This window comes from Tiliqua scincoides, chromosome 1 (assembly GCF_035046505.1).
Source record: "Tiliqua scincoides isolate rTilSci1 chromosome 1, rTilSci1.hap2, whole genome shotgun sequence".
Lineage (NCBI taxonomy): Eukaryota > Metazoa > Chordata > Lepidosauria > Squamata > Scincidae > Tiliqua > Tiliqua scincoides.
Genome location: NC_089821.1, coordinates 126308309 through 126335178, shown reverse-complemented (window position 1 = coordinate 126335178; position 26870 = coordinate 126308309). Strand labels below are relative to the sequence as shown.

Below are 26870 nucleotides of genomic sequence, written 5' to 3'. Positions count from 1 at the left end.
AAAACCAATTGCTTTGTCAAATCTTAATAAAAGGACTTCCAGAAACAAGTGATCAAGGACACCAAAACATCCAGATTTGTACCAAAAAGACCAAGGAATTGCCACAATGATGATTACCATTGGTGTCATCGGGGGAGGGGGGTGAACTCCTACGTCAGTGTGATCCAAGTAGTTTACCCTGGGAGTAACAGCACTATTTCTTATTTCTTTTCCTGCTCTAACAGTGTTAAACAACTTGAATTTCCACAATGCTCTAAACTGAGTTTTCCTGGGGTGGGTGGGGAGATAGTAACCACCATGACACTCTTTTCTGATAGCCATATTTTGGTGGTGGGAACCATTCCCCTACCATTCCTTACAGATTGTGGAAGATAGTTGGGAAGGTCATTAAAAAAATTAAGAGTCAGGCCCATTATCAGTTGTAGGCCCTACGTGGGTGCTAAAAGGTCCCAGGAGCTGGGTGTTAACACCAAGCCTGAAGCCACCTAGCATCTGAAGATTATTCTTGCCTGTGAGAATAGTCAGTTGAAGATGAGTGCATGGAGTGAGAAGGAAATCAAAGAACAAAAAGTTACACCAAGTATAAAGACTTCTTAGACTCACCTTGTCCTCCCAAGATGCCTGTCGATTTAACCACCATTTCAAGTTTTTTGTCCCAAGTAAACGTGCGAATGTAATCTGCAATAAGAGTAAATACCTTGGGTGAAATACAGGGCTCCTTGCAAAGCCTGACATCATGCAGAATATCTTCACAGTTCCTACTGTCTACAGGACACCTTATTTCTCCACTTCTATGAAGCTATTACCATCAGACGCTGCATGACAACCCCTAAAAGTAAGATGGTACTGAGAAACATTATTCTCAGTACAATCCTGTAATTTTATTTTTAAAAAACAACGAACCAAAATTTCCACAGACTTGGAGCAAGCACTGGGAAGCCAATTCTGAAAGGCTAAGAGTTGCTTTTCACAACACAGCCACACCATGACAGCTAATCCACAGGGATATATACTGAGAGTAGAGAAGTGCAATGCCTGCCTTCCTTGGAGCTTCTTCTTTGGAGGGGACCCTTAGAGGGAACACTTGGAGGAGTTCTTTGGAGCTTGGTATACAGTTTAAGGGCAACAATTAAAGAATGAAATGCTTCAAAATAAAGTTAGGATGTTAGGCTTCTGATTTTTTAAGTCACACACAGGCATTTTTGAGCCTATTATGACTCATTTGCTCAGTTCCCCAAGAATAAAACTGTTCATGTTTAGAGTTAAGTGAAGGGAATACTATACAGAATTGCAGCAGGTTGTAGGTTTTGCACAGAAGTATCCCACACTTTAAAGTACAGTGTTGGTAAGAATGCCATTGGGCTGTTTGTTGCTTCACATAGCATTGATGGGTAACAGCTGACTATACTGATGATCACCACTACTGGGCTAGTTTCTATGCCTGAAACCAGACACCTCTAGCACTAATGTATGGTGATTGCTAAGAAGTGGGCAGAACCTGATTTGAGCAGTATCAAAATAGCCTGCTATGTAGAGCAGCTTTTGCAAGCAAGCAGATTCAATCAGGCTCTGCATGGCAGTCACACTGCATATCAAGGCTCTCATATGGCCAACTAACCCTTGATTGCTTGATGTTAAAGGTTACATACCAATAATCCCAACCACAAGTTCATCAGTAGTATCATCCCGGCCCACCAGAAGAGAATAGTCAATGATGAGATGGCTGGAAAGAAAATGAGAATCGCTGTGGATGGAAAGCTTCAACACAGCCTTGGAGTGAGAACGGATGTACAAGGGATTGTCCCGCACCAGCTTCAAGAGGTTCTCATCTAGCAGGACGATGTCACAGCTCTCCTTGCCAGTGTCTGTTTTCACATTTCTGTTCCTCAAGGAGCCTTTTAGGTCAAACACCTAGGGGCAGCAAGAAACAAAAAGCAAGTTTCACTTTGGTGGGGCGTCATTTCACCCATCTTCAAAAATGCCAAGCCAACAACAATACCCAATTTAATAAGTTCCTGCAACCCTTCCCCACCTATTTCAGAGAATTCAGGAGCTGTACATGTGCTTTGTTAATTTTCAGTACACAAATAAGATGACTCCTAGTTGCTTTTCTGCCTGTCTCCCAGATCCAATGTATCAAGGCTCTAAATTCAAAATAGGTACTCCAATACCTGAGCCAGCATGGTTCAGTGAACAGTATTCAAGACCTGAATTTGCAGAAACCACTCTTTGCTCAACCATAATGCACCTGAGACAGCCTTATTGTTATACCTGCAGTCTCCAGTCATCTGTCCATAAAATGAAATGCAGCCTCTTTCATATTGTTATTAAAGGCTTAATAAACAAAACTCATTTAAATATGAACAAACATTAAACCACAGGAACACCTGTACTGTAAAAGGATAAATAAATGTTTCTTGATTGCAAACAATGACAACTTCCTAAATTTGCCCAGAACCCCAGGATTTTGGTTTTCAAAGTAAACTGTACATCTAACACTTCAACTCAAACCAAGTGCAGAATAATCCTACATAATCTGCATTTAGAAAACAGAAGATACTATGCTCTACTGAAGTGTTTCTCAACAGTTGTTCCCTGCTGTACCACTCTGCATGGTCCACCTATTGGAAATACCACAGAAAGTAACTGGCAAATGGCATCATTACCAGTTACTTCCAGATTGTAACTGGAATGGGGGGGGGGGCAGATGAAATGCAACCAACAGTAAGAGGCTCAGGGTGAACAGGAGGGATTTTTATAGCTTGTGAAAAGTGTGTGCCAGCTCTGCCCAAGCCTCTTCCTGCTGCTTGTCAGTACCTGCACAGAAGAGAATGGGAAGCCACTGGGGGCAACCTGTGACATCCCAACGAGTTTTCTGTGTGGCACAGTTTGGAAACCACTGCCAAAAGGATAGCAAGTCCTGTTTTCTTGTTTATAAACACAGCAGTTCCAAGCCACATACACTGTACCGAACTGTAAGATTTGAATCTAATGAAGTGTAGAATTCTTACTACATCAGTGGGTTTGTGCATAATTTGTACGAAAGTCCAAGACCAGAAGAAACATTAAGATCACGGGCAGCAAAGGGGGTGCTACTTTTATCCTACTCCCTTATTTCAAAGATAAACCATACCTAGTTTCATGACAAAGACTTCTTTCTCTGGCCATCAAGATGTAACTTCTGATGTGACACAGCAGAAAAGGGAGAGGGCTTGCTGCCAAACCACAAGTCATGAACATAAATGGATTTGGCTGCTCAAGTTCTAAGTTAGAATAAGTTGCCACTGGCAGTTTTCCTGATCCTCCAACCAACATATAGGAAAAAAAAATTGTGATTCATCTAGATGGGCCGTTGCCTTACCTGAGCCATCTTTCTTCCATAGAAAAGGTTTTCCATGACTAGCAGATCAAGCTTCTTTTCTGTATTGTTCTGAGAATTCTTGTAACCAATCCGATACACTCCAAGGATCTTGGCCAAAGCTGTTGGCTTCTGCAATGAAATTGATTTTTTTGGTAACAAGGTGCTCATGCTTCAACTCTCTCAATTCAGATCAAAATTATAGCAGGGGGTGCTGAATCTGTAGAAGATTAATTTGCCACTTTTTGTATGCAAGTCTTCACTCAATTCATCAATTAGGAGATCCCCCCTCCCGAAAAACACTTATTTAAAACTAAGGTGCAAGCATAAATCAAGAAGTGCAAGAAAAACTATTTTGCAAATCCTACCTTGTGCTGAACAGCATTCGTAATATACGTGAAGTAGTGTGGGGCAAAGTCTAGGAAGGACTGAACCTCCAGGCGGGGCATTTGCTTCAAGATGAATCGGTCATCTGACAAACAGGAGTTAAGATATTGGTTGATTGGATAATTTGCATACTAATGTTCTGTGGCTTTAACAAACCATCACTACTGAACAAACCAGTCATTCCAAAGCACTTATCCAAGCAGTAGCACAAGGGGAAACAGTTCCGATCCTAACATCAGTGCTATTATATTTAAAAGCTTATATGCTGCCCTCCTCTTGGAGGGCCCACGGCAGTTTATAACAAAACATTAAAGCAATGTAATTAAACTCATTGTAAGCCATGAAAAGTTTAAGCATGCATCATAAGGAGTGTCAAATCAGGCAGCACTAAAGCTCTCCCAGAGCCTTGTTCTGGCAAATGCCTAAATGGATATAATGCATATGCCTGCCTGAGCCACAGGAAGAGGAGATTCCATCAAGTTAGCGCCACTACTGAAAAGTCCCTGCTGTTCTTACTGTTAGAATATTAGCAGATCACTGGCTTGCCTACTTACAGCATAGAATAATAACATGGAGATAACGTTTCTGCAGATGGAAAGGTGAGATGCTAAACCCTACCTTCAGTCACATAAAAGGCAGCCCCCGATTTGCCTCCTCGTGCCTGCCAGGGAAGTGAGTGAGACAAAGAACGGATAAAATCCTCTTCACTGCTTCCAAGTATCACTTCGCGCATTTTATGGAACTCCCCAGCATAGTAAATCCGGCAATAAAACTTGGCATTTGCATCCGAGAATTCTGCCAAAAAACATGGAGGAAGAACATTCTTTCTTTATGAACAAAAGCAATAATGTTAAGATCCATCTGCTAAAAAACGTTCACCTATATTTCAGGTTCAAGAGCTTGAGATGTCCCCCCGCCCACCCAAGACCTACATGCTCCAGTGCCTGGCACGGGAGGCACTGAGGCCCAAGAATTTCAGTGGAATTGTGACAGGGTTTAACAGGTTCACTGCTACTAATAGCCATACACTACTAATAGCCACATAGTCCAATAGACATTGAGTCGCTCAATAGCTTGGAAAAATATTGATCAGTTCAGTCTGCCTTGAAACGTGTATGACGCTTTACTGGCAACATTCATGCAGGAAAAGCAGAGCTCTATCTCCAATAATAATTGCCCCCACCTCTACTCAAAACCAATTCTGAGCTCACAAAAGAGTCCTTTCTAGGAGACTGTTGGGAAAGGGATAAAGAAGCACAGGTTTGTGTGTCTTAACCTGAAATTATGATAGAAAAGATAGTCCTGAAATAAGATTCAGCTCGAAACCTTTGTGAGCCTAAAGGAAAGGCAGGAGCACATACATCCTGACCATTAGAGATTTTCACTGGTCTATTTCATTTCAAAGAGCTTTTTATTTCTGTTATTTCTGGCTCCTCTGACTCTTCAGAGGGGCTTTGAATAAAAATAATTCCTGCACTTAAGAATGTTCAGAGAGCTTACATACACGATCTAGAATCCTTTAGCTAGAATCCTTTATGAGCCCAAAGCAAAGACAGAAGCAGAAGTATCATGGGCATTAGAGATTTTCATTGGTGTATTTCTTTTCAATGAGCTTTACATTTCTGTATTTATTTCTGCTCCTCTGACTCTTCAGAGAGGCACTGAAGAATAAAAGTGACTACTGCATTTAGAGTGTTGAAAGAGGTGCATGCACATGATCTCAATATTTCATGCACCCACCATATAATGTAGGTTTGGACTATATCCCACACTGTGGGTAGAGCAGTGTTTCTCAAACTGTGGGCTGGGACCCGCTAGATGAGTCATGAGCCAATTTCAAGTGGGTCCCCATTAATTTCAAGGTGCATTTTATTTTTAATACATTAGACATGGTGCTACCATGATATGTGACATCATTTAGGGAAATGTGACAGATCTGTACTTTTAACAGGCTACTATGTATATGCTTTAAACAAAGATAGTCCATGGGACTTGTTCCCAGGTAAGTGTGGCTAGGATTGCAGCCTTTGGGATGTTTGGGGAATTTTTTTTAAACAGATCAGCAACTGCTTGAGAAGGTTAGGAGGGTTCTTCTTCATTTTAAATGCATTTTTAGACTTACACTTATTGTAAGCTTTTAATTTACCTAATTGATTTGATTTTGTTCTATGTGGGTGCTAAAAATTTTCCTATATGATGTCACTCCTGGCCATGACATCACTTCTGGTGGGTCCCACAGATTGTCATTCTAAAAAGTGGCTCCCAATGCTAAGAAGTTTGAGAACCACAGGGATAGAGGAAAGAACAGATGCCAAAAAATAGTGGCTTGTCCAAGACGGGGGACGGGGGGACGGGGGACGGGACTCATTTCATACAGTGGGCCGAATAGCATTCATAGTGCCTGCTGATGGCCAGAAGTGATGTCATTAAGCATGTGATGGTCAGAAATAAGCACCTCAAGTAGGAAATGTGTAGCTACAAAATTACAAAAGAGAACATATGCCAATCATATTTTCAGGATATAAGAGACTCCGTTATCATGTGGGCCACCCTTTTCGCCGTACTGCTTCTGCCAATGCACCATTTTGTGGCGCACGTCTTAGCTGAGCGGAGCGCTTTACCAAGCTGCAAAGTGATGCCTTGGATTTTCCCAATGCCCAAGTAGCATCTCTCTTTCATCCCTCTTTGTCTGCCCCTCCTTGCCCTCCTTCTGTGTCTCCCTCCCAGAGCCTCTGCAGAAGCAGCACAGTTGAAAGGGAGAACCCAATTAACACACAGGCCAGATTCCAGCTCACAGGTCTTATCTAATCTTTTATGATTTGCTGCTGCTCTATGCTCTTTTTACCTATTTTTTATCTGACTGCTGTTTTTATGATATGTGTTAATATGTTTTTATTTGTTTTAAATTATGTTTTTTTAATCTGTTGAAAGCCGCCTTGAGTCCCTTCGGGGAGAAAGGCGGGGTAAAAATAAAGTTGTTATTGTTACTGTTACTATTATTAATGAGTTTGTGGCTGAGGTTCAACTGGAGACTTCCCAGGTTATACTTGGTCACAACACTAGAGTAGTTATGTAGTTACTAGCTAACTGGTAGTTATCTAATCCAGTGGGATACGGCAAACTGGACAGGCACTGCAATGAGATGTGCTGCATCTCTTTCCACTTCCAAACACTAGAAAAGGCAAGGTGAAGCCTTCCCTACCTGTGATAAGTCTTACTAGAAAAGTGTCCCCAGCTATTTGTCAAGTGGCAGGATGTGTGTATTTGGACTGCTCCTGTGCCTATTTGGACTGCTAACACACAGAAATATTCTGGGACTAAAAAGGACAAACTGAAGAGAGAAGTGGATCTCTTTCATTTTACCAGCATCGGGTGTATACTGGAACCAAACTTTAACAGGTATTCTGCTTTATAGCCCTGGAGACCATAAAAAGCAAATGGCTCTGATGCAATGAGCACAGGACATTGCACAGAGCAATGCTTGCTTCACAAGACCAAAAATATGATCTACTCCACTTTCAAGAAAACTTCCACTACCAAGAGAACTCCCACATTATTGGTTCAGGAGCAAGGTGCAAGCCCACAGTTCCAGTTAATGACAAAGTACTTTATATAGGGTCACTAATTCTGCTTCCCTGTCCTTCATGCTCCCAAACTGGTTCCTACTTACGAAGTTCAACATGTGGATTTGCTAATTGTTTCTTTTGTGCATCGCCACCGTCTCCTTCATCTGAAAGAGAGAAGAACAAGTTGGATCAGAAGTGTGCTCTTATATGGGAGGTACAACTACACCAGCTCCACTGAGTACCTCACTTTTCAGTCCCAAGACTCTCATAGAGCTTCCCATTGTGGTAAACCTTGGAGACAAACTCAGAGCAGTTGTCCAGCTGCCACCAGCTTGCCACCAGTGTAAAACCACCATAGGTAAAGAGACAGGACACTTGAGTGTGGTACTCAGTGGAGCTGGTGTAGTTGTCCCCCTTGCAGTTGTGGGACATGGAGAACTACTCCCAGAGCTCATGCTCTCCCCAGCCATCAACTGAGTGTCATACATGAGCACTAAGGGGCCGGAACAGGCAGAATCTGTCTCCTGTGACAGAGACAATAATGTGAGCCATCATCTCCCCATTGACATTTAAATACTGACTTATATTGAGGAACTCTCTGCTGTTATTTATAGCAACTACAGTCAAGAGAAAATGCCTTGTGTAAGGGAAGCTAGGTTGCGCCACACAACTCTCTGAGCCAGTGCCATTCCCCAACTCTCCTCTCAGTGGAACAGAGGGAGAAGCAGAGCAGGGGCTGGCAATAGCACAAGCTCTCAGGAGAAAGGCTTGTCAAAGACTTGGGTAGCAGAACTTCACATTGAGCCAGAAATACACTTTATTTTACTGTTCAGAGTAAAATGAAAAATCCCTTGCCATACCAACTTAAAAAGGATTACGGTAAAAAGGATTATGGTTAAATTATGTTTTTAATCTGTTTTTAATATGTTGTGAGCCGCCCTGGGTCCCTTTGGGGAGAAGGGCGGCATATAAATAAAGTTTAATACTAATACTAATACTAATACTAATAAAAGGGTCGGCCTTAGTTGCCATGTAGGCCACAGGCCTCTCTCAGGAATAGCACAGGAGGAAAAAGCCAGCCAGGCCTAAGTAACAGGAAGGGTTCCATAATTCGCCTTCGAATTTAGATTCACCCCTTTAGGGGTTGATTAGGGCAAAATTCAGAATTATGTTTTTAAGCATTTGTATGGGTAACCTTTGTAAGCAAAAACCAAGTTGATATCTCATCAGGCCTAAGAGATATTGAATCTGAAAACCCATTTTACCCTTTTTCACCCCCTTACGGGTAGAGTTTCTAAAAATGCCTTCTTAGTGGGTCCTTATGGAAGGAATATACTCCTTGAATTTCATGTTTCTAGGTCCAGAGGTTTGGGCTGAACGTTGATGAGTCAGTCAGGACATTCTTTTCTTTATATACAGGGTGAACCAAAAGTAGGTGGACAGTAAATGATAACATTTATTTTGAGATTACATATATAGTTATATTTACTAATATAATTCAATATAACACAAATGCCATAGTTATAATGAACACCATCGTTATAGTATAACCCTAACACAAACCCTATTCCACCTACTGCCCACCTACTTTTGGTTCACCCTGTATATCTTAGCAGCAAATGAGCCCTGAAAGAAGGGTTATAGTACCTCCAACACACTAGGTCTTTTGATTAACAATTTAACACAACCTGCACACATTATATTCTGCATTTCATCACTGTTCTAGCTTGCCAGCGGGAAAATAGAGCCAAATAGTTCAGGTATTTAGTTTTGCTCAAAGATGGCCAAGCCGTAACCATACAGGTCTCTTGTCTTTCTAGTCAAGATCTCTTTAGGCTTATCATTTTTTTGTGGCAACTCTCTTCCATAGTTTGGGATACTATGGGGAGTGAAAGGCAGCCATTATTTTCTATCCTGCTTTCCATCAGGTTTAACACTCAGAAGAACCCCCCTCATTACAGGAAAGCTTGATCGGCATCCTTGCAAAACACACAGATGCAGATAAATTGCTTCTGAGGGAGGAGGGGGGGGAGTTTCCATCTCGCCTGATCAGTTCAATCAATCTTAGCTGGCTCCCATGCCCAGGCCAGGAACCAGTATTTGATTCACCATGGAGACAGGATTCTGGAAAGAAGTGGAAGGTGCCTCCTAGGCCAACCAGGTCTTTCTACTAAGTGCCTGCCTTGTGATAAATGAGAAAAAGACAACTGGAGGGCAACAACTAGGAAGACTCATGAAACATGCCATTCTTACATGCTCACATTTTTAATGACTTGGTAGACAAAATTCAGGTGGTAACAGGAGACCAAACAGCTGGGATACCACTAGTGGCATTATTAAGAAGTGTTTTGGGAAAAGCAGTGATGAAAGATTCAGCATTGGTGGTAATCTCTTGGCAGGCATCAGAATGTTCATTGTCAGAAGTTAGTAAAAATTAAAAGTCATTGACAACTGGGTGTAGAAACACTTGGCACATAATGATCATATTGAAACTATCCAATTTTAAAAGTAAGTGCAAATTGTGAGGATGCAATGACTATTGAGAGAAGTCTACATTACTGAGAACAATAAATACCTTGAAGAAAATATCTGAATGGAAATTGTTACTATTAAAGGTTTAAAATATTAGAGGCTTATGGGTAGATCACAGATATGGTCTATTTGTCTGGTTCTTAGAAGCTGTTCATGAATACCAATAAGTTATTTTCATTTGTTTAAGTTAAACTTGCATTCTTTTCTCTATGTCAAGTAAGAAATGTTTTTTCCATATATTTATATATACCATAAACCTTTATTGGCATTAAACAATAAATAAATAACAATAACAATGGCCAGCACAGTGGCTATATTGCTGAGAAAAAAGTTGCAACAAGGGACTGGTAAGGGAAGAAGGGGGGAAAACAAGGGGGGTATAGAATCAGGATGGGGTTTTAGCTTGGAAACTGCAGAGAGAAATTCTGCTACTGCATTGGTAATGACCACAGAGTTGTCACTCAGAAGGACAAATAAGGGATCAGTGGAAGTACCAGAAAGAGAAGACAGCAAGGGTTTCAAGTGTGTATCTTGAAGAGATTGGTGGGGTTTTTTTCCATATATTTTTCAGAGGAAGAAGAGCTGTGAACAAATTCCATCTTGCCTAAAAGAGGAGAACACAGGCAGGGGTAGGAATTGAAAGACTTGTACCTTGAGCCTCTGCTCCTTGGTTCTCTGCCCCTTCTTTGCCTGTCTGTCCAACCTGGTAGTAAGCACTGTCTGCGCCACGCAGAGTTTCTTTTTTCTGGGAAGAGAGGTCAGGACTTCTGCCTCCTGTGCCACGGAAGAAGGACAGAACGCCATATGGCTTTTTTGCTGTAACTGAAATAAGAATAAAAAGTTGGTGCGGTTCAGCTATCCATTTCCACACACACACACACAGAGGAAGAAATGCTAAAAGAATATCTACCCACTCATGTTTTTTCCAAGTAGCTATTAAAAAACCTGCCATCCATCACAAGTATTTTCTAATCACCCAAGCCAATTCATTACAAAGTGTCTGTAGTAACTGCACTGTAACAATTACCTAACAATACAAAGCCAGTCAGAGGGAATAGTTCTGCATTATTTCCTAAAAAACCGAGAGTGGGGAACAGATAAAAGAAGTTGCCACTAACCCAGGGCTAGTCAGTAATTTTCTTAGAGGGCTGGGGAGTAGGAATCTCTACAGCAACTCTACAGGAAGTAAGTTAGCTTAGCTGGGTAAAGTACAGATCCACTCCAACTATACAGTAAACACAGTGCCAGGAAATTCTCAAGATTCCTAAAGTGAACTTCTCCTCATTCGTCCATCTTACAGAGTTGTAAAATCTTCTATTCTTTCAAAGTAAGTTGTAAGGCATTACAGTGGAGAAGAACATTGGTGGCTAGTTTTAAGCAGAAGCTGGACTATTCATGTCAATATTACCATTTTTGAATACCACAAAATCAATAGGTTTTTTTTTAATAAAAAATTAGGCAAGTCAGAGCTAGAATGTACTAAAGAAGAATTTCCAGAATTTTCTTCGATGAACTAATGTTCATTAAGTCTTGAAGTTACACAAACTGCATCTCAGATTAAAAAATAACCCACACCGAAATATTTTAAGAGTCTTACGCTGTTCCGCCTCTGCCATTTGGTTTGACTGCCCCACATTCGGCTCAGGTAACCGGACTGGACTGCTGTTTTTCGCTCTGCTCTCAGCCATACTAGAAAGCAACCATTTTTGAACACTATTTTTATAAAACCCACTAGACAAAAGTACAAATGTAATGCTTCAGAGCAATTGTAAGAAAAAAACCATGTGCCTCAACCAATTCAAATTCTTCAGCACACCCCCACCCTCCACAAAGGTGGAAGCGCTTCCTACAGAAAATCAGAATCTTGCTGATTAGACCAAAGGATTCATCCAGTTTCATGTTTTCAGGACCAGCCAGTCAGATACCCCAGAGAAGCCTACAAGTACGGCATGATGACAGAACCCCTCTTCCATTGTTTACCCATCTATCTTCTTGTATTTAGAGCAGGGGTGCCCAACCCCAGCCCAGGGGCCATTTGCAGCCCTTGGGGACTCCCAATCCGGCCCACGATGAGCCCCCAGTCTCCAATGAGCCTCTAGCCCTCCAGATACTTGCAGGAGCCCGCACTGGCCCTATACAACTGCTCTCATTGCTGAGGGCAACTCTTGCATGAGCTGTAGGATGAGGGCTCCCTCCACTGCTTGCTGTTTCATGACTGTGATGTAGTAGTGGCAGTAAAGGAAAGGCCAGCCTTGCATTGTGCAAGGTCTTTTAGAGGCCTTGAGCTATTGCAAGACCTTCATTCATTCATATAAGTTCATCTTTAATGTAATCATTTATGTAAACTTATGTAAATTTATTCAACTTCGCAATGTAAATTAATTCTTTTTTTGCCCAGCCCTCTGACACAGTGTCAGAGAGATGATGTGGCTCTCCTGCCATAAACTTTGGACACCCCTGATCTAGCGGTATATTGCAAATGAGGGTTCCACCTAGCTTTCAGATCTGACATGAAGCTGCATGCAACAGTTGTTCTGGAAAGCCTTTCAGACTCAAATCTGACAGCAAAATATGCAAAGAGAACAGTGAGTTCTCTTTTGCTGTGTAGTATTTTGCTGTGTAAATCACATCACTAAGATAAGGGAGGGCCATTACTTAGAGCCTACATTTTAGAGTTTGCACAGAAGTCATTAAGAGGGCTCCTCCCAAGTGCTTTGTGGGGAACAAACCTTATTTCATTGATTTAGTAAATGTACATTCCACTGCTCTAAGTTGTTCAAGGTGATTTACAAAGTTAAAACAAAGGCATAATTAATAAAGCCACACAAAAACCCTACAGATCAAAGACTCAAAATGATTTGGATCAAGTTTCAATTTGTTAAAATTAAAATTGTTAATCTAACAAGAGCTTAACAGTCCAAAACAGCAGCAGTGCGCGCGCGCGCACGCACACACACACACACACAGAATGCAGGTGGCTTGGGTGAATCATAGATGAAATCTTCACCCAGCATGGAAAGGTCAGAAGTGTAGGTAGTATTTGGTGCATAAAACCAAGGAAGGCATTTCACAAATATGGTGCCAGCACAGAAAAGCACGTTCTCTGGTTACCACCTATCCGACAAGGATAGCCGAGAGAAGGGGCTCTCCCAATTATCTTCAAACCATATAGGCACCTACGAGAGCAGGTGAAACTTCAGTGAAAATACTTTTACACTGGCAACACTGATCCATATGTCTCACTGTGGCATTTGGAACCAAGTGTAGCTACTGACAAGTCTTCAAGGGTAACCCCACACTTTACAGTAGTCAATGTATCTACAGTCAAAAGACAGCAAAACAAACTGATGACTAACTGATGACAACCATTTTCAACCAAGTTGAGTACACTGACTGGTAGCACTCCCAAGTGCTAGCATGTAAAGGTGTGAGAAGTTGAGTTGGTCTCATTGTTTCTGCTCCAATACACAGTCCAATACACATCAGACTTTTCACCTGTTAGATTGAAGTCCTTCTTCAGTATTGTTCTTCAGAGAGGCTTTGGATAATTCATCTAAGGCATTTCTGTATTCCTTGCAACTGAAGAATAAAGCAGGGAGATGTTTTACACAAACTGCTCAACACCACAGTTCAAAGTACAAAGCCAGTTTTCAGAGAGAGCTTAGGCCTAGTCCTCACTGAGGTAGTAAGCCAAAGCCCAGGCTGTCCCAGCTGCCTGCAGGTGGAGATTCACACAGCTCCATGTGTGCATGTTATACACTTTCCACCCACATTGAAAATTAGCATGCCAAGGAGAAATACTAGTTTTCAATGCAGAGGGTTTGGGAATTTTTTTTTTTTTTAAGCGATCATGTGAAACCTTTCCTGCAGTTAGAAGGCACAGTTCAGGCACAGCTGGATTATCCTAGAATAACCTCAATCAGGCAACAGTTTAAAGCAGAAAGGAAGAGACTTGAAGCACACACAAAACAAAGGAGGAATAGCAAAGCCACCCACAAATGGTGCATCAAATTATTTTGAATGGCACAAGGTCAACAAATTGCAAGTTGCGTCTTTTGAAGTTTAGTTTGGAAAAAGTAATATGAATTTACAGCGAAATCATATGCATATTTACTCAGAATTAAGTTCCAGTGCATTCATTTGGACTTAGTCAGTCTTCACTAAGGGTGCAATCGTATGCACACTTTCTGGGAATAATTCCCACTGAAAACAGTGGGACTTTGGAGTAAACAAGCATAGGATTTTGCTGTGTTATGGGGTCGTAGTCATAATCTGTTTTATGAGAGAGTTTCAAAACGTCAATGAAAATTCTTCAAAACATCCAATAGTTCATTTGCACTCATTCAGAAAGAACGAGGTCTCCACTAGAGCTGTAATGCCCAATGCAGTTAACTAGATGTCAGCCACTGACCTGTATCTTCCTAAAAATGTATACTCAAAGAAACACTTGACTTCATATATTGCAGTCAGTATTTTTACACTCCTGCCTTAATTCACTGGCTGTCCCGGGGGAAGGACCCACCCCCAAGTAAGAGCTAGTGTTCTGCTTCCTGAACGTGAATGTAAAAAACACAAAGCTGTGGAACCAATGAAGAAAGCTGACTACTATACCTAAGAGCAAAAGCGATGATGGAGCTCGGTTCCTTTTCACAGACGGCGATAGGAACTCGTTCATGCTCGTACATTAAATAATGCTTATCAGGCTCACTGCAAAAGAACACAGCAGATTTCAAACATAGTGCATTATAATGTTCAGAAACAAGCAGTTATGCTAAACAGTCAGATGAACTTATTAGTTCACAAGCAAAAAAGGAGTTTTCACTGCCACTGGACGATGACAGGACTACATAAAATGAAAGATTTTTAAATTGTCAGCAAGCAGATTGGTCAGTGAGCTGGGCTACAGGACATGGACAAGTGCCCAATGTTGTTCTTTCCTCCAACATACTTCCTGCTGCTGAAACCTAAACTGAGGCCGGAGGTCAAAGGCTCAGTGTCAAAGAGGACACTGAAGAAAGCATACAGGCAGCCAAGTATTTCAGCTATTCTCCTCCAATCCAAAACCTAGCTATAAACGGCATCAGCTCTAGTCAAAACAACATGCTGAACACCTTTTAGATCAGGCATTCTTAACCTGGGGTTTATGGGTGGGATTCATGGGAACTGGGTACAACAAGAAATTGTATATGTGCAGTTTTCGGGGAAGGGGACAACCCTTTAATTAGATTCTTAAAGGGTTATGTGACCACTGCTTTAGACAGTAACAGGAGGCCAACACTCAATCATCTGTTAGATTTGGCCCAAGAGACTTCAATTGCCATTTGCTACTTTATCAAATTATTCAGAAGGCATTTTTTCCAACACTGTTTCATACCCTGCACAATCAAATAAACAAAAGTACATTACCCTTGGGCCGGACTTCAGGCAACACAATCAAGCAGCAAAATTTAGCCATTTCTAAAAATACATTATGCACTAACAAACCATATTATCTGCTCCTAATTAATGTTATTTTACTTACAAAGGGGATGGGATAGGATTGTAACTGTTTCCAGGTAACAAATTTGCTAGAATAGCCTTCATAGTGGATTTCTCTTTGACCTGGCTGTCCACTGACCCAAGCAAATGACCATCAAACACATCTGAAATAAAAAAAAAATCTCTTAATAGTGTCTCAAGACTCTTCCAAGCTCTACAATTTGCTTAAAGGATCATTCTTGAGAAATCACAGAGGACACCTACTCTCTTTCATATTAAGAATTTAACTATATTTCATAATGGGCTGCAAATTATTCTACAACCTCTGGAAAAAGTGAAGGTAGCAGGATTACTATGGATTTGACAGGATGCCAAGAGTCAAGTAGTTTCACCTATAAACAAGTTTCCTCTTACAAGCTGATTTCAGAGCGTAACTCTTGAGTAAGATGCAACCTGACTGTAGTGCAAACGTCTATACACAGTATAACAAAAAAGCGTGAAAAGTTCTGGAAACCTTACAGATCTACTTTTCACTAACAGCAACTATTAAGTTAGAAGGACCTGTTCAAATATTCCTTAGTACAGTACAGACTACAGGTATAACCTAATTATCCACGGATTTTTTACCTGCTGTTTTATCTCAATGCAATGAGAAGGGCCCTTTAAGGGAAAAAACCCTTGTTAATACAATACCCTTGTTAATGTGGGAGACTGCAACCAGCAGACCAGGGGTGCCCAAACCCCAGCCCTGGAGCCACTTGCAGCCCTTGAGGACTCCCAATGTGGCCCTCAGGGAGACCCCAGTCTCCAATGAGCCTCTGGCCCTCCAGAAACTTGCTGGAGCCCGCACTGGCCCAACAACTGTTCTCAGTGTGAGGGCAACTGTTTGACCTCTCCCGTAAACTGTAAGCTCCCTCCACTGCTTGCTGTTTCAGGTCTGTGATGCAGTAGCGGCAGCAAAGAAAAGGCCAGCCTTGCTTTGTGCAAGGCCTTTTACAGGCCTTGAGCTATTGCAAGTCCTTCATTCATTCATATAAGTTCCACCTCTAGTATATTAATTTGTGTAAACTTATGTAAATTTATTCAAAATTTAAATGTAAATTAATTCTTTTTTTCCCTGGGCCCCGACACAGTGTCAGAGAAATGATGTGGCCCTCCTACCAAAAACTTTGGGCACCCCTGCAGCAGACAATCCAACAACCATTCTCCAGGCACTTAGAACAGCTTCACTACAAGGCAAGTGATCTCTCCCTTCCCCCAAGCATGTGAAAGAAAGATACCTTAGATACGTACATATAGTACATAAAATTTTTGCCAAGTAATCAAGCTCAAATTATCACTTTGCCTTATCTCCAGGTCAGAGAGCAGAGCCTTTCAACTCTGAAAAGTTTTGTTTCTCAAGCAGCAGGCAGGTACCTCAGAGATCATTTGTTTCTACAGCAACTGGGAAATTCCAGCCAAAGTTAACCTTTTATTCTCCTTCCTTCTGCTGCAGCCTGGTTCTGCTTTGCAAATGATTGCAAAGCAGGTCTGTTTTTTTTCAAACACCAGGATGGGATCCTCCTTTCCATTTGAAGCAAAGTCCCAGGCTACAATTCAATGCAGCATTACTTAAGAATACCACCCATGGAAAGCAATGGGTCTACTTCTGAGTAAAAAGGGTTGCAAGTATATGCAGCTGCATCTCTCTGCTGTGAACTGAATTGCACACTCTCAGTTATGTGTTATATGTTGTATGTTATATGTAGAGCTTCTGGCTTAACATACCAGAGACCTTAAAGGTAGATTTGATTAATGGTTCTTCTGTAGTGGTTCCCAACCTTTTACACTTGCGTATCCCTTGGCAGCCCATTTCCATAAATGGTACCCTTCATATTAACAAAATGTTTGTAATTAATAATACAAGCCCTCATCTCCTCCATATGAAGCCCAGACTTCATGTATTCATCTCATATTTTCTCTTTTCATCTGTTTGAAGAACAGAAGACTCTGCCTTTGCACTGTTTTGCACCAGAAGTGTGCTGAGAATTTCTAGGTGATTGATCACTTTACATATTATGTTTCAGCTTTTTTACAGTGCTGGTATTCAATCACTGGTTCATACATGAATTGATGACCAAAAACTAGCTATTGGTGGGGCTTTCACAGCCAACTAGCCACCTCCCTTCCTGCCTTGCTGGTCCTTGCAAGGCGTTCCTGCCTTGCAAGGCATTCTGGAGCACAACCTGCCTTTTTTTGTTTTTGCCATTATTCCATTCTTTTTCAAGTACCCCTGAAGGTCCTCTGTTGAGTGTCCCTGGGAGTACATGAATACCAGGTTGGGAACCACTATTTTACTGGTATGTTGTTTACAGTGCACTTACTCTGATAGTGTTTACAAAAAGATGGTGAAGACCAGAATTTAAAAAGAATAAAAATGTATCTTATGATCTTTTACTATGTTTTTAATAAATTAGAGACTACAGTTCTTAGGTAACAATTAGTGGTAGGTTATTTTTCAGGATCTGGCCTTGGGTAAAATCAGACAAAACTATAGTCAGACACTCTCCTAAGTTTAATCCCCGACTTATCCGAGGGTCATAGAAAATTCCATGACTGTTGGCTCAAAACCTGCCCTGAACTTATCTGCGGGATCGACTTATGGTCGCTTTGCATTGCTGAAGGGAGGGGTCGCCGGCTTGGAGTGAAGCTTTGCTAAGCACCTGGAGGGAGACTGATGAATTGTCTGCCTTACACCACAAAGGTCAGCAAGGCTGTTTTTAAATTGCCTAGCAAAGGGCCATTGTTTTTTAAATGGATTTGCTTTAATGTGATTTTTGCCATCCACATGAGTTCTGGGAACAGAACCCTTGGAAATAAGGAGACTCAACCTGTATAGTTATTTCTTTAAAGCAGCAGTTGCTAAACCATCCAGGGTTATGGTGCCCTTCTTTTGCGGCAGCCTCTTCTTCCTGGCTCTACCAGACACCATCATCTTGGACCACGCAAGATCTCATGCAATCAAAGCAGGCACCCAGGAGAGCTGGAAGAAGAGGGCACTGGAGAAATCCAGCAGTGCCCCTGGTGAGTTCACACCGTTTGGCGCGCAGTTTAGAAACTGCTGCTTTAAGAACTGCTAAAGAATAAAAGGCAGGATACACATTAAAAATGAACCTTGAGAGTTTGACTTTGACCTTGAACCAGTCACTATCTCTCAGCCTCACCTATGCAGAGGGCTGTTGTGAGGACAAAAGGAAGGGAGGAACTATGTAAACCACCCTGAGCTCCTTGGAGGAAGGGTGGTAAAAAAATGTGAAAAATAAAATATCCAAAGTCCTGCAACACTAGTTTTCATGCCCAAATGAGAACTGGACTTGTGTTTCTTGAACAGTTCCTCATGCTACAAGGGAAAGCTCTTTCGAGCTTGAGGAAAGTTTGAAACACACAGGTGTGATACTCCAAAGGAAAAAGTCAGATTTCACTGGGTATGTCCAAGCCCCCAACTGTGCAAGCAGCTCCGCCTTCTCACCTCTTGCTTCTCTGTCTGCCACATCTTCAAAGCCTGTCAGGCAGGGAGGTTCTTGGGAGTTTTGCTTCAAGATTCTCCCCTACCTGCCCAGCAAAGACATGGAGGAGAGAAGACAATTCTCTTCCCCACTGCTGGAGAGCAACTGGAAACAGGCCCACAACAGTCACCCAACTTCTTCCTCCAGCTCCACATTCTTTGGCAGAAGTGCTGGAGAAGATGGAAAGTCCCCACTCTTGCTCATTCTGCAAGTGAGAAGAGGGCAGGGCAGCAGATGGGCAAGGAAAGTGACAGGTATGGGATGCAGGACACCCTCTACCAGTTGCCCACCTCCCACTTCAGTCCACTTTGTGGATGAGGGGGGTGTTACTTTATAGATCACATTAGGCATACTTAAGTTGCATTGTGAACGCTCATTAAAGACAATCCTGATCCCACTTAAAAGCATTCATTTCTGGGTTAAACATTAGCCAGTCTTAAATACTACACAGCACTATAAAAATGGGACATACTAGCTAGAGCAGCAAAAAACCAGATCATCATAACACAAATCCATTTAATAAATGCATATTGCTATGCTCTTTATCCCTCCTTAAAAACATAGCAAACTGCATCTATTATTAAATGAGTACTTTAAGAAGAAATATAGAGCAAGAGAAAGACGATACCGGTTATACCTTCTGAGCTGCTAGTTGTGTCTGCTTCAGAAAGTGCATTGGCAAACACAGTCCCACCAGTCAGCTGATCAGACACAACTTCAGGAGGGGTAGGAAGCTGGAGAAGAGAGGAGCTTGTGGAACTCTGGCTTGACAATGTTGTCAGGAAGCGATCCTCTGTTAACACACAGTAAATTACTTGAAATTCCCCTATATAAATTTAGTACTTATCTAAACATTCTGTATTTGCCTCTTTTCCATCTTAAGAACGTCTCTGCTTAGTCTGAGATGGGAACAAAAGGGACAAGCAATTTTCTTTCTACTCAAACTGCCCATTCAGCTGGAACACCAGATTTTTTCTCCAAAAACTAAACAAACTAAAAAGCAGAACCTTAAATCATCTATGAGAGCAATCTCTCCATCAAGTAACAGAAACATTCACAATAGTCTGATCTTGTTCTGGGCTGGAATGTATCTTCCTGCTCCTTTATTCATTCCAGAAGAGAATTTTCAGAAATGTATTTTTTGCTCTAATGCCTCCCATTCTGAATCCTAATAGACTCCTATCAGTAGACAGGAATAAAATCTTGACATTTCTGAAAAAGGGCAATGCATGCCAGAGCCAAACATTCATAAAAGTGGGTTTAAGAGTAATTATATTCAAGGACAGGGAAAGCAGAATCATATCCTGTTTCCAAACAAGGCATATTTCTCCCACCTTTTTTAAAAAAAGGAACATCTGCTCCAGTTAGAGAGAAACTCACTCACACTCACACACAACTTTAAAAGGACAACTATTTCACAATAGGGTAGTTGCAAATATTTAAAGAGATATCCGCTGCCATGTAACAGTTAACGTGAATGCAAGCACGTACCTTTCTCACCATTCTGTAATGCTGGAGAAACATTGCGGGGAGATGCATCCATTGAACTGATCTATGGAATAAAAAGCAATTTTTAAAGGCCATTTCCCTCTCTCTCTCTCTCTCTCTCTCTCTCTCTCACGGCTAAGATATTAGTGACAGTTTTCACAATTTGTCTGGTCATGATAAAGTCACACAGACATTTCTCAGGTCCTGCTAATGGTCACACAAGTGCCAGAATCAGTGTGTACAAAATAAGGGTTTTTTTGCTCATTTGTCTCCAGTAAGGATTGCAGTTTTAAATGCACTGTTACAAATGCCAGAATGTACAGACCTTGCTCTCTTCACCTTGCCTCAGTCTCCCAGGACTAGGGGGTACAGAGGGACGCTTCCTCCCTTTCTCCTGCTGGAAGAGGTCTTGTAACCTACAACAGGATTCACATTAACGCTCTCACACATCCAAGAGTCACAGAAATCATTGTTCAGTGTTGTGCATCAATCTTTTCACAGCTGATCAGCAGACTGGATGCCTTTAAGTACTATGCTTGTTCCTTTTTTACTCAGCAAATGCCTGCTGTAACTCAGGAATTTATACTTCATCAGCTACTGGTATCTACTTCAAAAATCATTTGCACACCAACCAAAGTTTAAATGAAAGAAGATGCTGCAGGGACTTGTTGCAAAAGCACACAAAAATGGGAACTCCAGATATAAGTTTTGCACCCTTAGCAGAATTTGCAGAAATTGCATCCTTCTCACCTGTTATTCCAAGCCTGCAGCATCTCACAGAGACTTTGTTTCTTTGCTATCAGCGATTCAGAGGCAGACTGCAGCTGCTGAGGAGTGTCAAGCGATGAAGAAAGCATCCTTGCCTGAATTTTCTCTATCCAGTTCCGAAACTCTACTTCCTCCATCTAACAAAAGAGAGAGTCAACATTGCAATGGTTCTTCTCAAGAGAGAAGTCCCATCTTCAAAACTCGTTACTAAAAGCAGACCAGCCAGTTAAAAAAATCACTTATTTTATGAGGCTTCAACAGACACCATCTTGAGCAGTCCCAAATTTTAGACAGCAGGGATAGAGTTAATGCCACTAACTAAATACTTCTGAGCTTCAGTAGTTCATTCCTCTGCCTCTTTTCACAAATACAGATAACTTGTTTTGAACCAGGCATCAACACATCATCAGTTAGGGATTAGCACTGCTATTATTTCAGCACCATTTTCTTTGTTTACTGCATATTAGCAGCAGCTTTTATCCCTTGGCTATTATGCCAAAAGTGTACGTCTACTACAGGGATGCCTAAACCACGGCCTGGGGGCTACTTGCGGCCCTCGGGGGCTTTCAATCAGGCCCTCGGGGATCACCCAATCTCCAATGAGCCTCTGGCCCTCCAAAGACTTGCTGGAGCCCGTGCAGGCCTCTCAGCAAGAGAACGACTGTTTGACCTCTCACTTGAGCTGTGGGACAAGGGCTCCCTCCACTAATTGCTGTTTCACATCTGTGATGCAGCAGTGGCAGCGAAGGAAAGGCTGGCCTTGCTTTGTGCAAGGCCTTTTATAGGCCTTGAGCTACTACAAGACCTTCATTCATTCACTCAAGTTCCATCTCTAATATATTCATTTATGTAAACTTATTCAAATTTTAAATGGTAAATTAATTCTTTTTTTTTCCTGGCCCCCGACACAGTGTCAGAGAGATGATGTGGCCCTCCTGCCAAAATGTTTGACCACCCCTGGCCTACTATATTGAACAATTTTTTTTTTCAATTTTGCAACAAAGTATATTACCTCTTTTTGTGCAAAAAGATCTTCCATTTTCTCCTCCCTTGTTTTGCTAAAGGTATCTGTTTTCAGAGATGTAAGGCGTTCATCAACAGCAATATACACCTGAGACACCCTGCAACAACAGAGATCAAATGATGGTCGTACAGATCCAGGACAGAACACACATTATTCAGATTGTCACACAAGCAAGTTACTCAATAAAAGTTAACCAATATGACTGTGGCTTCCCATTTCAGCCAATTGTGAATTGTAACAGGAAGAAGATTCCCAGTAAGACAGTTAAGGAAAAAAGAAGTTACTTAAGGTTATAACAGCAGCAAAGAGACAGAGTAGTAGAAGAGTGATATAGGATGGATGTGGAGGAGGTTCTTGGTGCACGTTTTCAGGAAGATCTATCTTACAGATCAGCACGCAATGAGAAATTACAGAGGATAAATTTGGCTGGTGCACTAGTTGTGGCTGTATTGGTAATCAATTAATCCCAACCACAATGGTCTATGCTTTGCGACATCTTGCTTAGATTACTGTGTGGGATTGCACTTCAAGATGGTCCAGAAAGTTCAGTTAGTGCAGAACATGACGGCCGGTGTGGTTACTGGGGCTTTGTGGTTTGATTCTGCTGAACCAGTGCTCCTGGGATTGCACTTGCTGCTGGTTCACTGGTGGGCCCAATTCAAGGTGCTGGTTTTAACTTTCAAAGACCTTTATGGCTTGGGACAGAGTACCTGGGAGACAGCCAATTCCAGCTTTGCAATTTTAGCATCCTGTCAGTGTGCCATGAGATTAAGAAGTTTGAAAATCGCTGGTTTAGACTAACATCTGAACTGCACCAACCTCTTGTAGCAGTTAATATGCTAACTATGGTTACAAAAAAACTGTCAAACATTCCAGAACCCCCACAGATGCCAAAACCCACAGATAATGAAATCTGCAGGTCAAGCACCCTGTAATCCTCCAAACAGTTGTGGTTGTGTCCGGATGAAGCCTCCCCAATCCTCAGAAGGCCTTCTGTCTCTAGAAGGATGAAAATAGCACTCTTCCAGTTTTGGCTGAAAACCAGAAGTTGTGATTTCTGAGGCCTTCTGAGGGTCTGGGAGACCATATGAGGCTTCACTGGCCTTCAGAAGGCTCTCCAGACACAACCAAAGACCAGGTCCAGCTGAACGCATGAATTCAGAACCCACAGTTAGATAAAACCATGGATTCCGAATCAGCAGATAATCAGTTCGGGCCTGTATTCCTCTTATTTTAATGTGAAAAGTACAACAACTTGAAGTGTTTCAATACAACACCAGTGAAAGAACCACCATGAAACTTCAGGCTGGATGGCATGTCTAGGCTAGGTGGGTGGGTGGGTGTGTATATTGCTTACTTTTGAGAGAAATCCTTCAGGTCTTGAAGCATGGTAACCTTTAATGGAACCTGACGTTTTATGTAGATCTTGGGATGTGGGACGCATACCTCAAGCAACCGTATAGGAGAATAGCTAAGGGAAAAAAAGGTAACACACACATTTGAAATATAAGGCCGCCCAAACCATGGCTAAATTTGATATAATTTCAAACTATGGTTAAGAAAGCTTAACTCTAGTTTGACAGTGTCTGAACTGAACATTGCTACTGATCAAACCAGAAACCATTTGCATGGCTATCTAAACCAGAAAATTTATAGCCATAATGCCACCTCTAGACACTGCTAGACTATGAAGGGTGAACTTCTAATCCTGAGAGAGTAAAAGCGGACAAATAGCTCCAAATTATGGTATGACTGCTGGAAGTTAACTATGGTTTGGCATTTATACTGAATGAAGCTTAAGTGAATTCCAAAATATAAGTGTCCAAATGTTTCACACTCAGTTGAACTGTTTTTTTTTTGGGGGGGGGGGAGTGGATCTTGTCATGAAAACATCTCTTTAGTACTACTGAGGAAACAATTTATAGTGCAAGTCCCCAAAACAAGGTGCATCCTCTATACCGATTTGGTAGTAAAACAATACTCCATATCCCAAGCTCTGACAGACTGGTGATAAACTACAAAACAATATTCAGATCCAGAGTTAATAATGTCATTTAAGCAGAAACTGGGATGCGATTCTGCAAGACTTGTAAGTACACTCTCTGGAATGGCCTGTTCCTGAAAAGAACACCACCTCATTTTATTGACTGTATTGACAAATTAAGCTGTTTCTTCTGCAACAGTTCTGGTCCTAGAAAATTGTTTTTACAGGAGTGATTACTTAACCCTTTAATTCCAATTTGACTTACAGCCCAAGGCCACTTTTATTGCCTGATGTTACAACGATTAGTTGCAAATCTTGGGAAGGAAAAAATTATACTTTCAAACTTGTACCTGAAAGATGCCACCATCTGATTGTAGGAAAAATACTGGTGGTAGTCATGGTGTATAGAGTGGCCACATGGCTCAGCATTAGCTCTGCGGGTGTACTGGTGCCCATAGAAACGAAGTTCAAGGTACTTGGCAAACGACATAGACCATGAGTCATTGGAAAGTGGGACAACTGGTGTTACCTGGAAAAGTTCAAGTGAAGTTTATCAGTGACACACCCAGAAATCCACATGAGCTATTTCCTCACCTGACCTAATGCTTCAGAAGTTACTGCGCAGGGTGAAAGATGTAAAGTATGTGTGGGTGGTTTTATTTATACTGGGTAGGAGTCAACAACACAGCCAGACAGGTATGCCTCCAACAGTGTTACTGCGACAAAGGTAGCAGGTTAAAAAATTGCCAACTAAGAAGTCTCGCTTCATAGAAACCCAGCCCTTTTGAACAAATCTACATTATGGCACACTCACCTGTGTAGAAGCAGTTCTACAATAATGCTTTAATGCAGTTCGGTCATTTGCATCAATGAACTGCAAAGTATTACCTTGCAGTTCATTGATGCAAACTTCATTGATGCAAAGTATTACTGAGCATTCAGAATGGGTTCTGTCTCCCTCAACTTCTTTTTCCTTGTTTTTAGTCTCAACATGCATCTGTTTGTGGCCAACTGTGTCACAATTGAAAAGCTTTGAGCCCAGACCCCAAAATAAGAGCAGAGTTCTATCATTACCTGCTTGCACATTCGGAGTTCTGATGCAGTGAAATGGCTAAGATTTAGAAGAATGAGCTTTGGGCCAGAAATCCCCACTTCTAATCTCCTCTCAAGCAGGATGGCCTGAAGCAAGCCATCAGCTTCCCCTCAGCCTCCACCTCCACTGAAATACCAACCTTCTTTACAGGCTAGTTTAAGAAGTGAGATTATGTGCTGCAGTAAGAATTCAAGAAGAATGCTGAATAAATACAAGTTCTATCAGGTATGTTAACAGGATTGGGGTGAGGAAGTATTTCTTCACAAACTGCTATAAAATAAAAGACAGGCCCCAGAGAGTGTCTGGAACATTTAGAATGGGTTCCATCTCCCCAAACTTCTTTTTCCGTGTTTTCAGCCTTAACTAGCACCTTTGTGATCAACTGTGCTCACAACTGAAAAGCTTTGAGCAAAGGCTCAAAAATAAGAGCAGAGTTCTATCATTACCTGCTTGCACATTCTACACCAAGAATAGGTAAGGATGGTATGCTGATAGCCAGGCACTGGGGAGTCCAGCTCCTTCAGGATGATCTGTACGCAGCCTTGACCATGGACAAAGCGACGGACATGGTGCACCATGGGAGTTTCACAGAACATGCTGGGGCACTGGTAGGAAGGCCTTTGAACAAGGAATGTGTAATTGTGAGGAAAGCAGGCTGTACTACAACAGTTCTTATCTGATGCAATATAGCATCCCTCTTGGTCAAATCTTATTTTTATGTTGCCTATCTAAAAAAAAAGAGCATATTGTGTATCTTAATATTACAGTGATCCCTATTAATCATACCTGTACTGAATGAAAAAATCACATGTCATATCTTGGTCACTTCTTGCTTACCTAACTTGCTGTCTATCTTCCCCTTCCACCACTTCCAAATTTTATAATTTGATGTTCTACATTCTCAGGTATTTGCATGACAGCCAAAGGGGATTATATGATATCTTAAAGCCTACAACTTGCAACAGTGCCACAAAGTGTATGCACACACATGCACTCTGCCCCCCCCCCTTACTGGTCCATCTACTCTTAGTACTGACTGGCATCAGATCTCCAAGCTTTAAAAGAGAAGCCAGCCCCCACTATTAGAGATTGTTAGAATAGGGATTGTCTGGGAATGAACACTGATTTTTCTGCAGCAAGGCTTACGCTTGACTACTGAACTAAGGTCACACTGGGGCCTGAATGGGAGACCACTGGGAGCACCACTGCAAGTTGCTCTCTGTTTCTAAAGGGAAAGGGCTAATATACATAATAAATACATAAAAATTTAGTAAGTAAAATAAATTAAAATAATTCCTGTATGTACTATACATAAATTACAGGCCTGTAGTAACATCTTCTAATTTTAAAAATATCATTCTTATAGGAAGAGACTACTAATGGGACAAAGTAAGCTACAATACTGAATTAGATGCACACACTTTGTTCAAGCTCAGCAAAGATAAAATGTGATGCACTTTCCACTGGTAAATACAACTTTTTAAAAATTTAAAAAAATAAAAATTCTCACCTGAAACAATACCTTTCTAGAAACACACCCAAAGTGAGGTCATTCTTTCCATAGAACTCCATTATCACCATCCTAAAAGTGATTGAGAACAAGACATCATCTTTTAGAAGAGGGAGTACAACTGTGTATCATGTTCT

General features: G+C 41.4%; 1 protein-coding gene across 2 annotated transcripts in view; it reads right to left on the bottom strand.

Moving 5' to 3' along the window:
* Nucleotides 1-26870, bottom strand: part of PIKFYVE (phosphoinositide kinase, FYVE-type zinc finger containing) — a 91192-nt gene that overhangs the window by 4430 nt on the left and 59892 nt on the right. For both annotated transcript variants that reach the window (XM_066625068.1, XM_066625148.1), the window contains 20 exons: nt 26734-26805; nt 25670-25841; nt 24481-24659; nt 23504-23617; nt 22135-22243; nt 21105-21259; nt 20680-20770; nt 20358-20418; nt 19504-19659; nt 15365-15485; nt 14455-14550; nt 13339-13422; nt 11441-11532; nt 10495-10665; nt 7416-7475; nt 4364-4540; nt 3727-3830; nt 3362-3490; nt 1650-1911; nt 604-678 (listed from right to left, as the gene is read on the bottom strand). In XM_066625068.1, the coding sequence (XP_066481165.1) occupies nt 604-678; nt 1650-1911; nt 3362-3490; nt 3727-3830; nt 4364-4540; nt 7416-7475; nt 10495-10665; nt 11441-11532; nt 13339-13422; nt 14455-14550; nt 15365-15485; nt 19504-19659; nt 20358-20418; nt 20680-20770; nt 21105-21259; nt 22135-22243; nt 23504-23617; nt 24481-24659; nt 25670-25841; nt 26734-26805 (2480 nt within the window). The remainder of the gene's footprint in view (nt 1-603; nt 679-1649; nt 1912-3361; nt 3491-3726; nt 3831-4363; nt 4541-7415; nt 7476-10494; nt 10666-11440; nt 11533-13338; nt 13423-14454; nt 14551-15364; nt 15486-19503; nt 19660-20357; nt 20419-20679; nt 20771-21104; nt 21260-22134; nt 22244-23503; nt 23618-24480; nt 24660-25669; nt 25842-26733; nt 26806-26870) is intronic.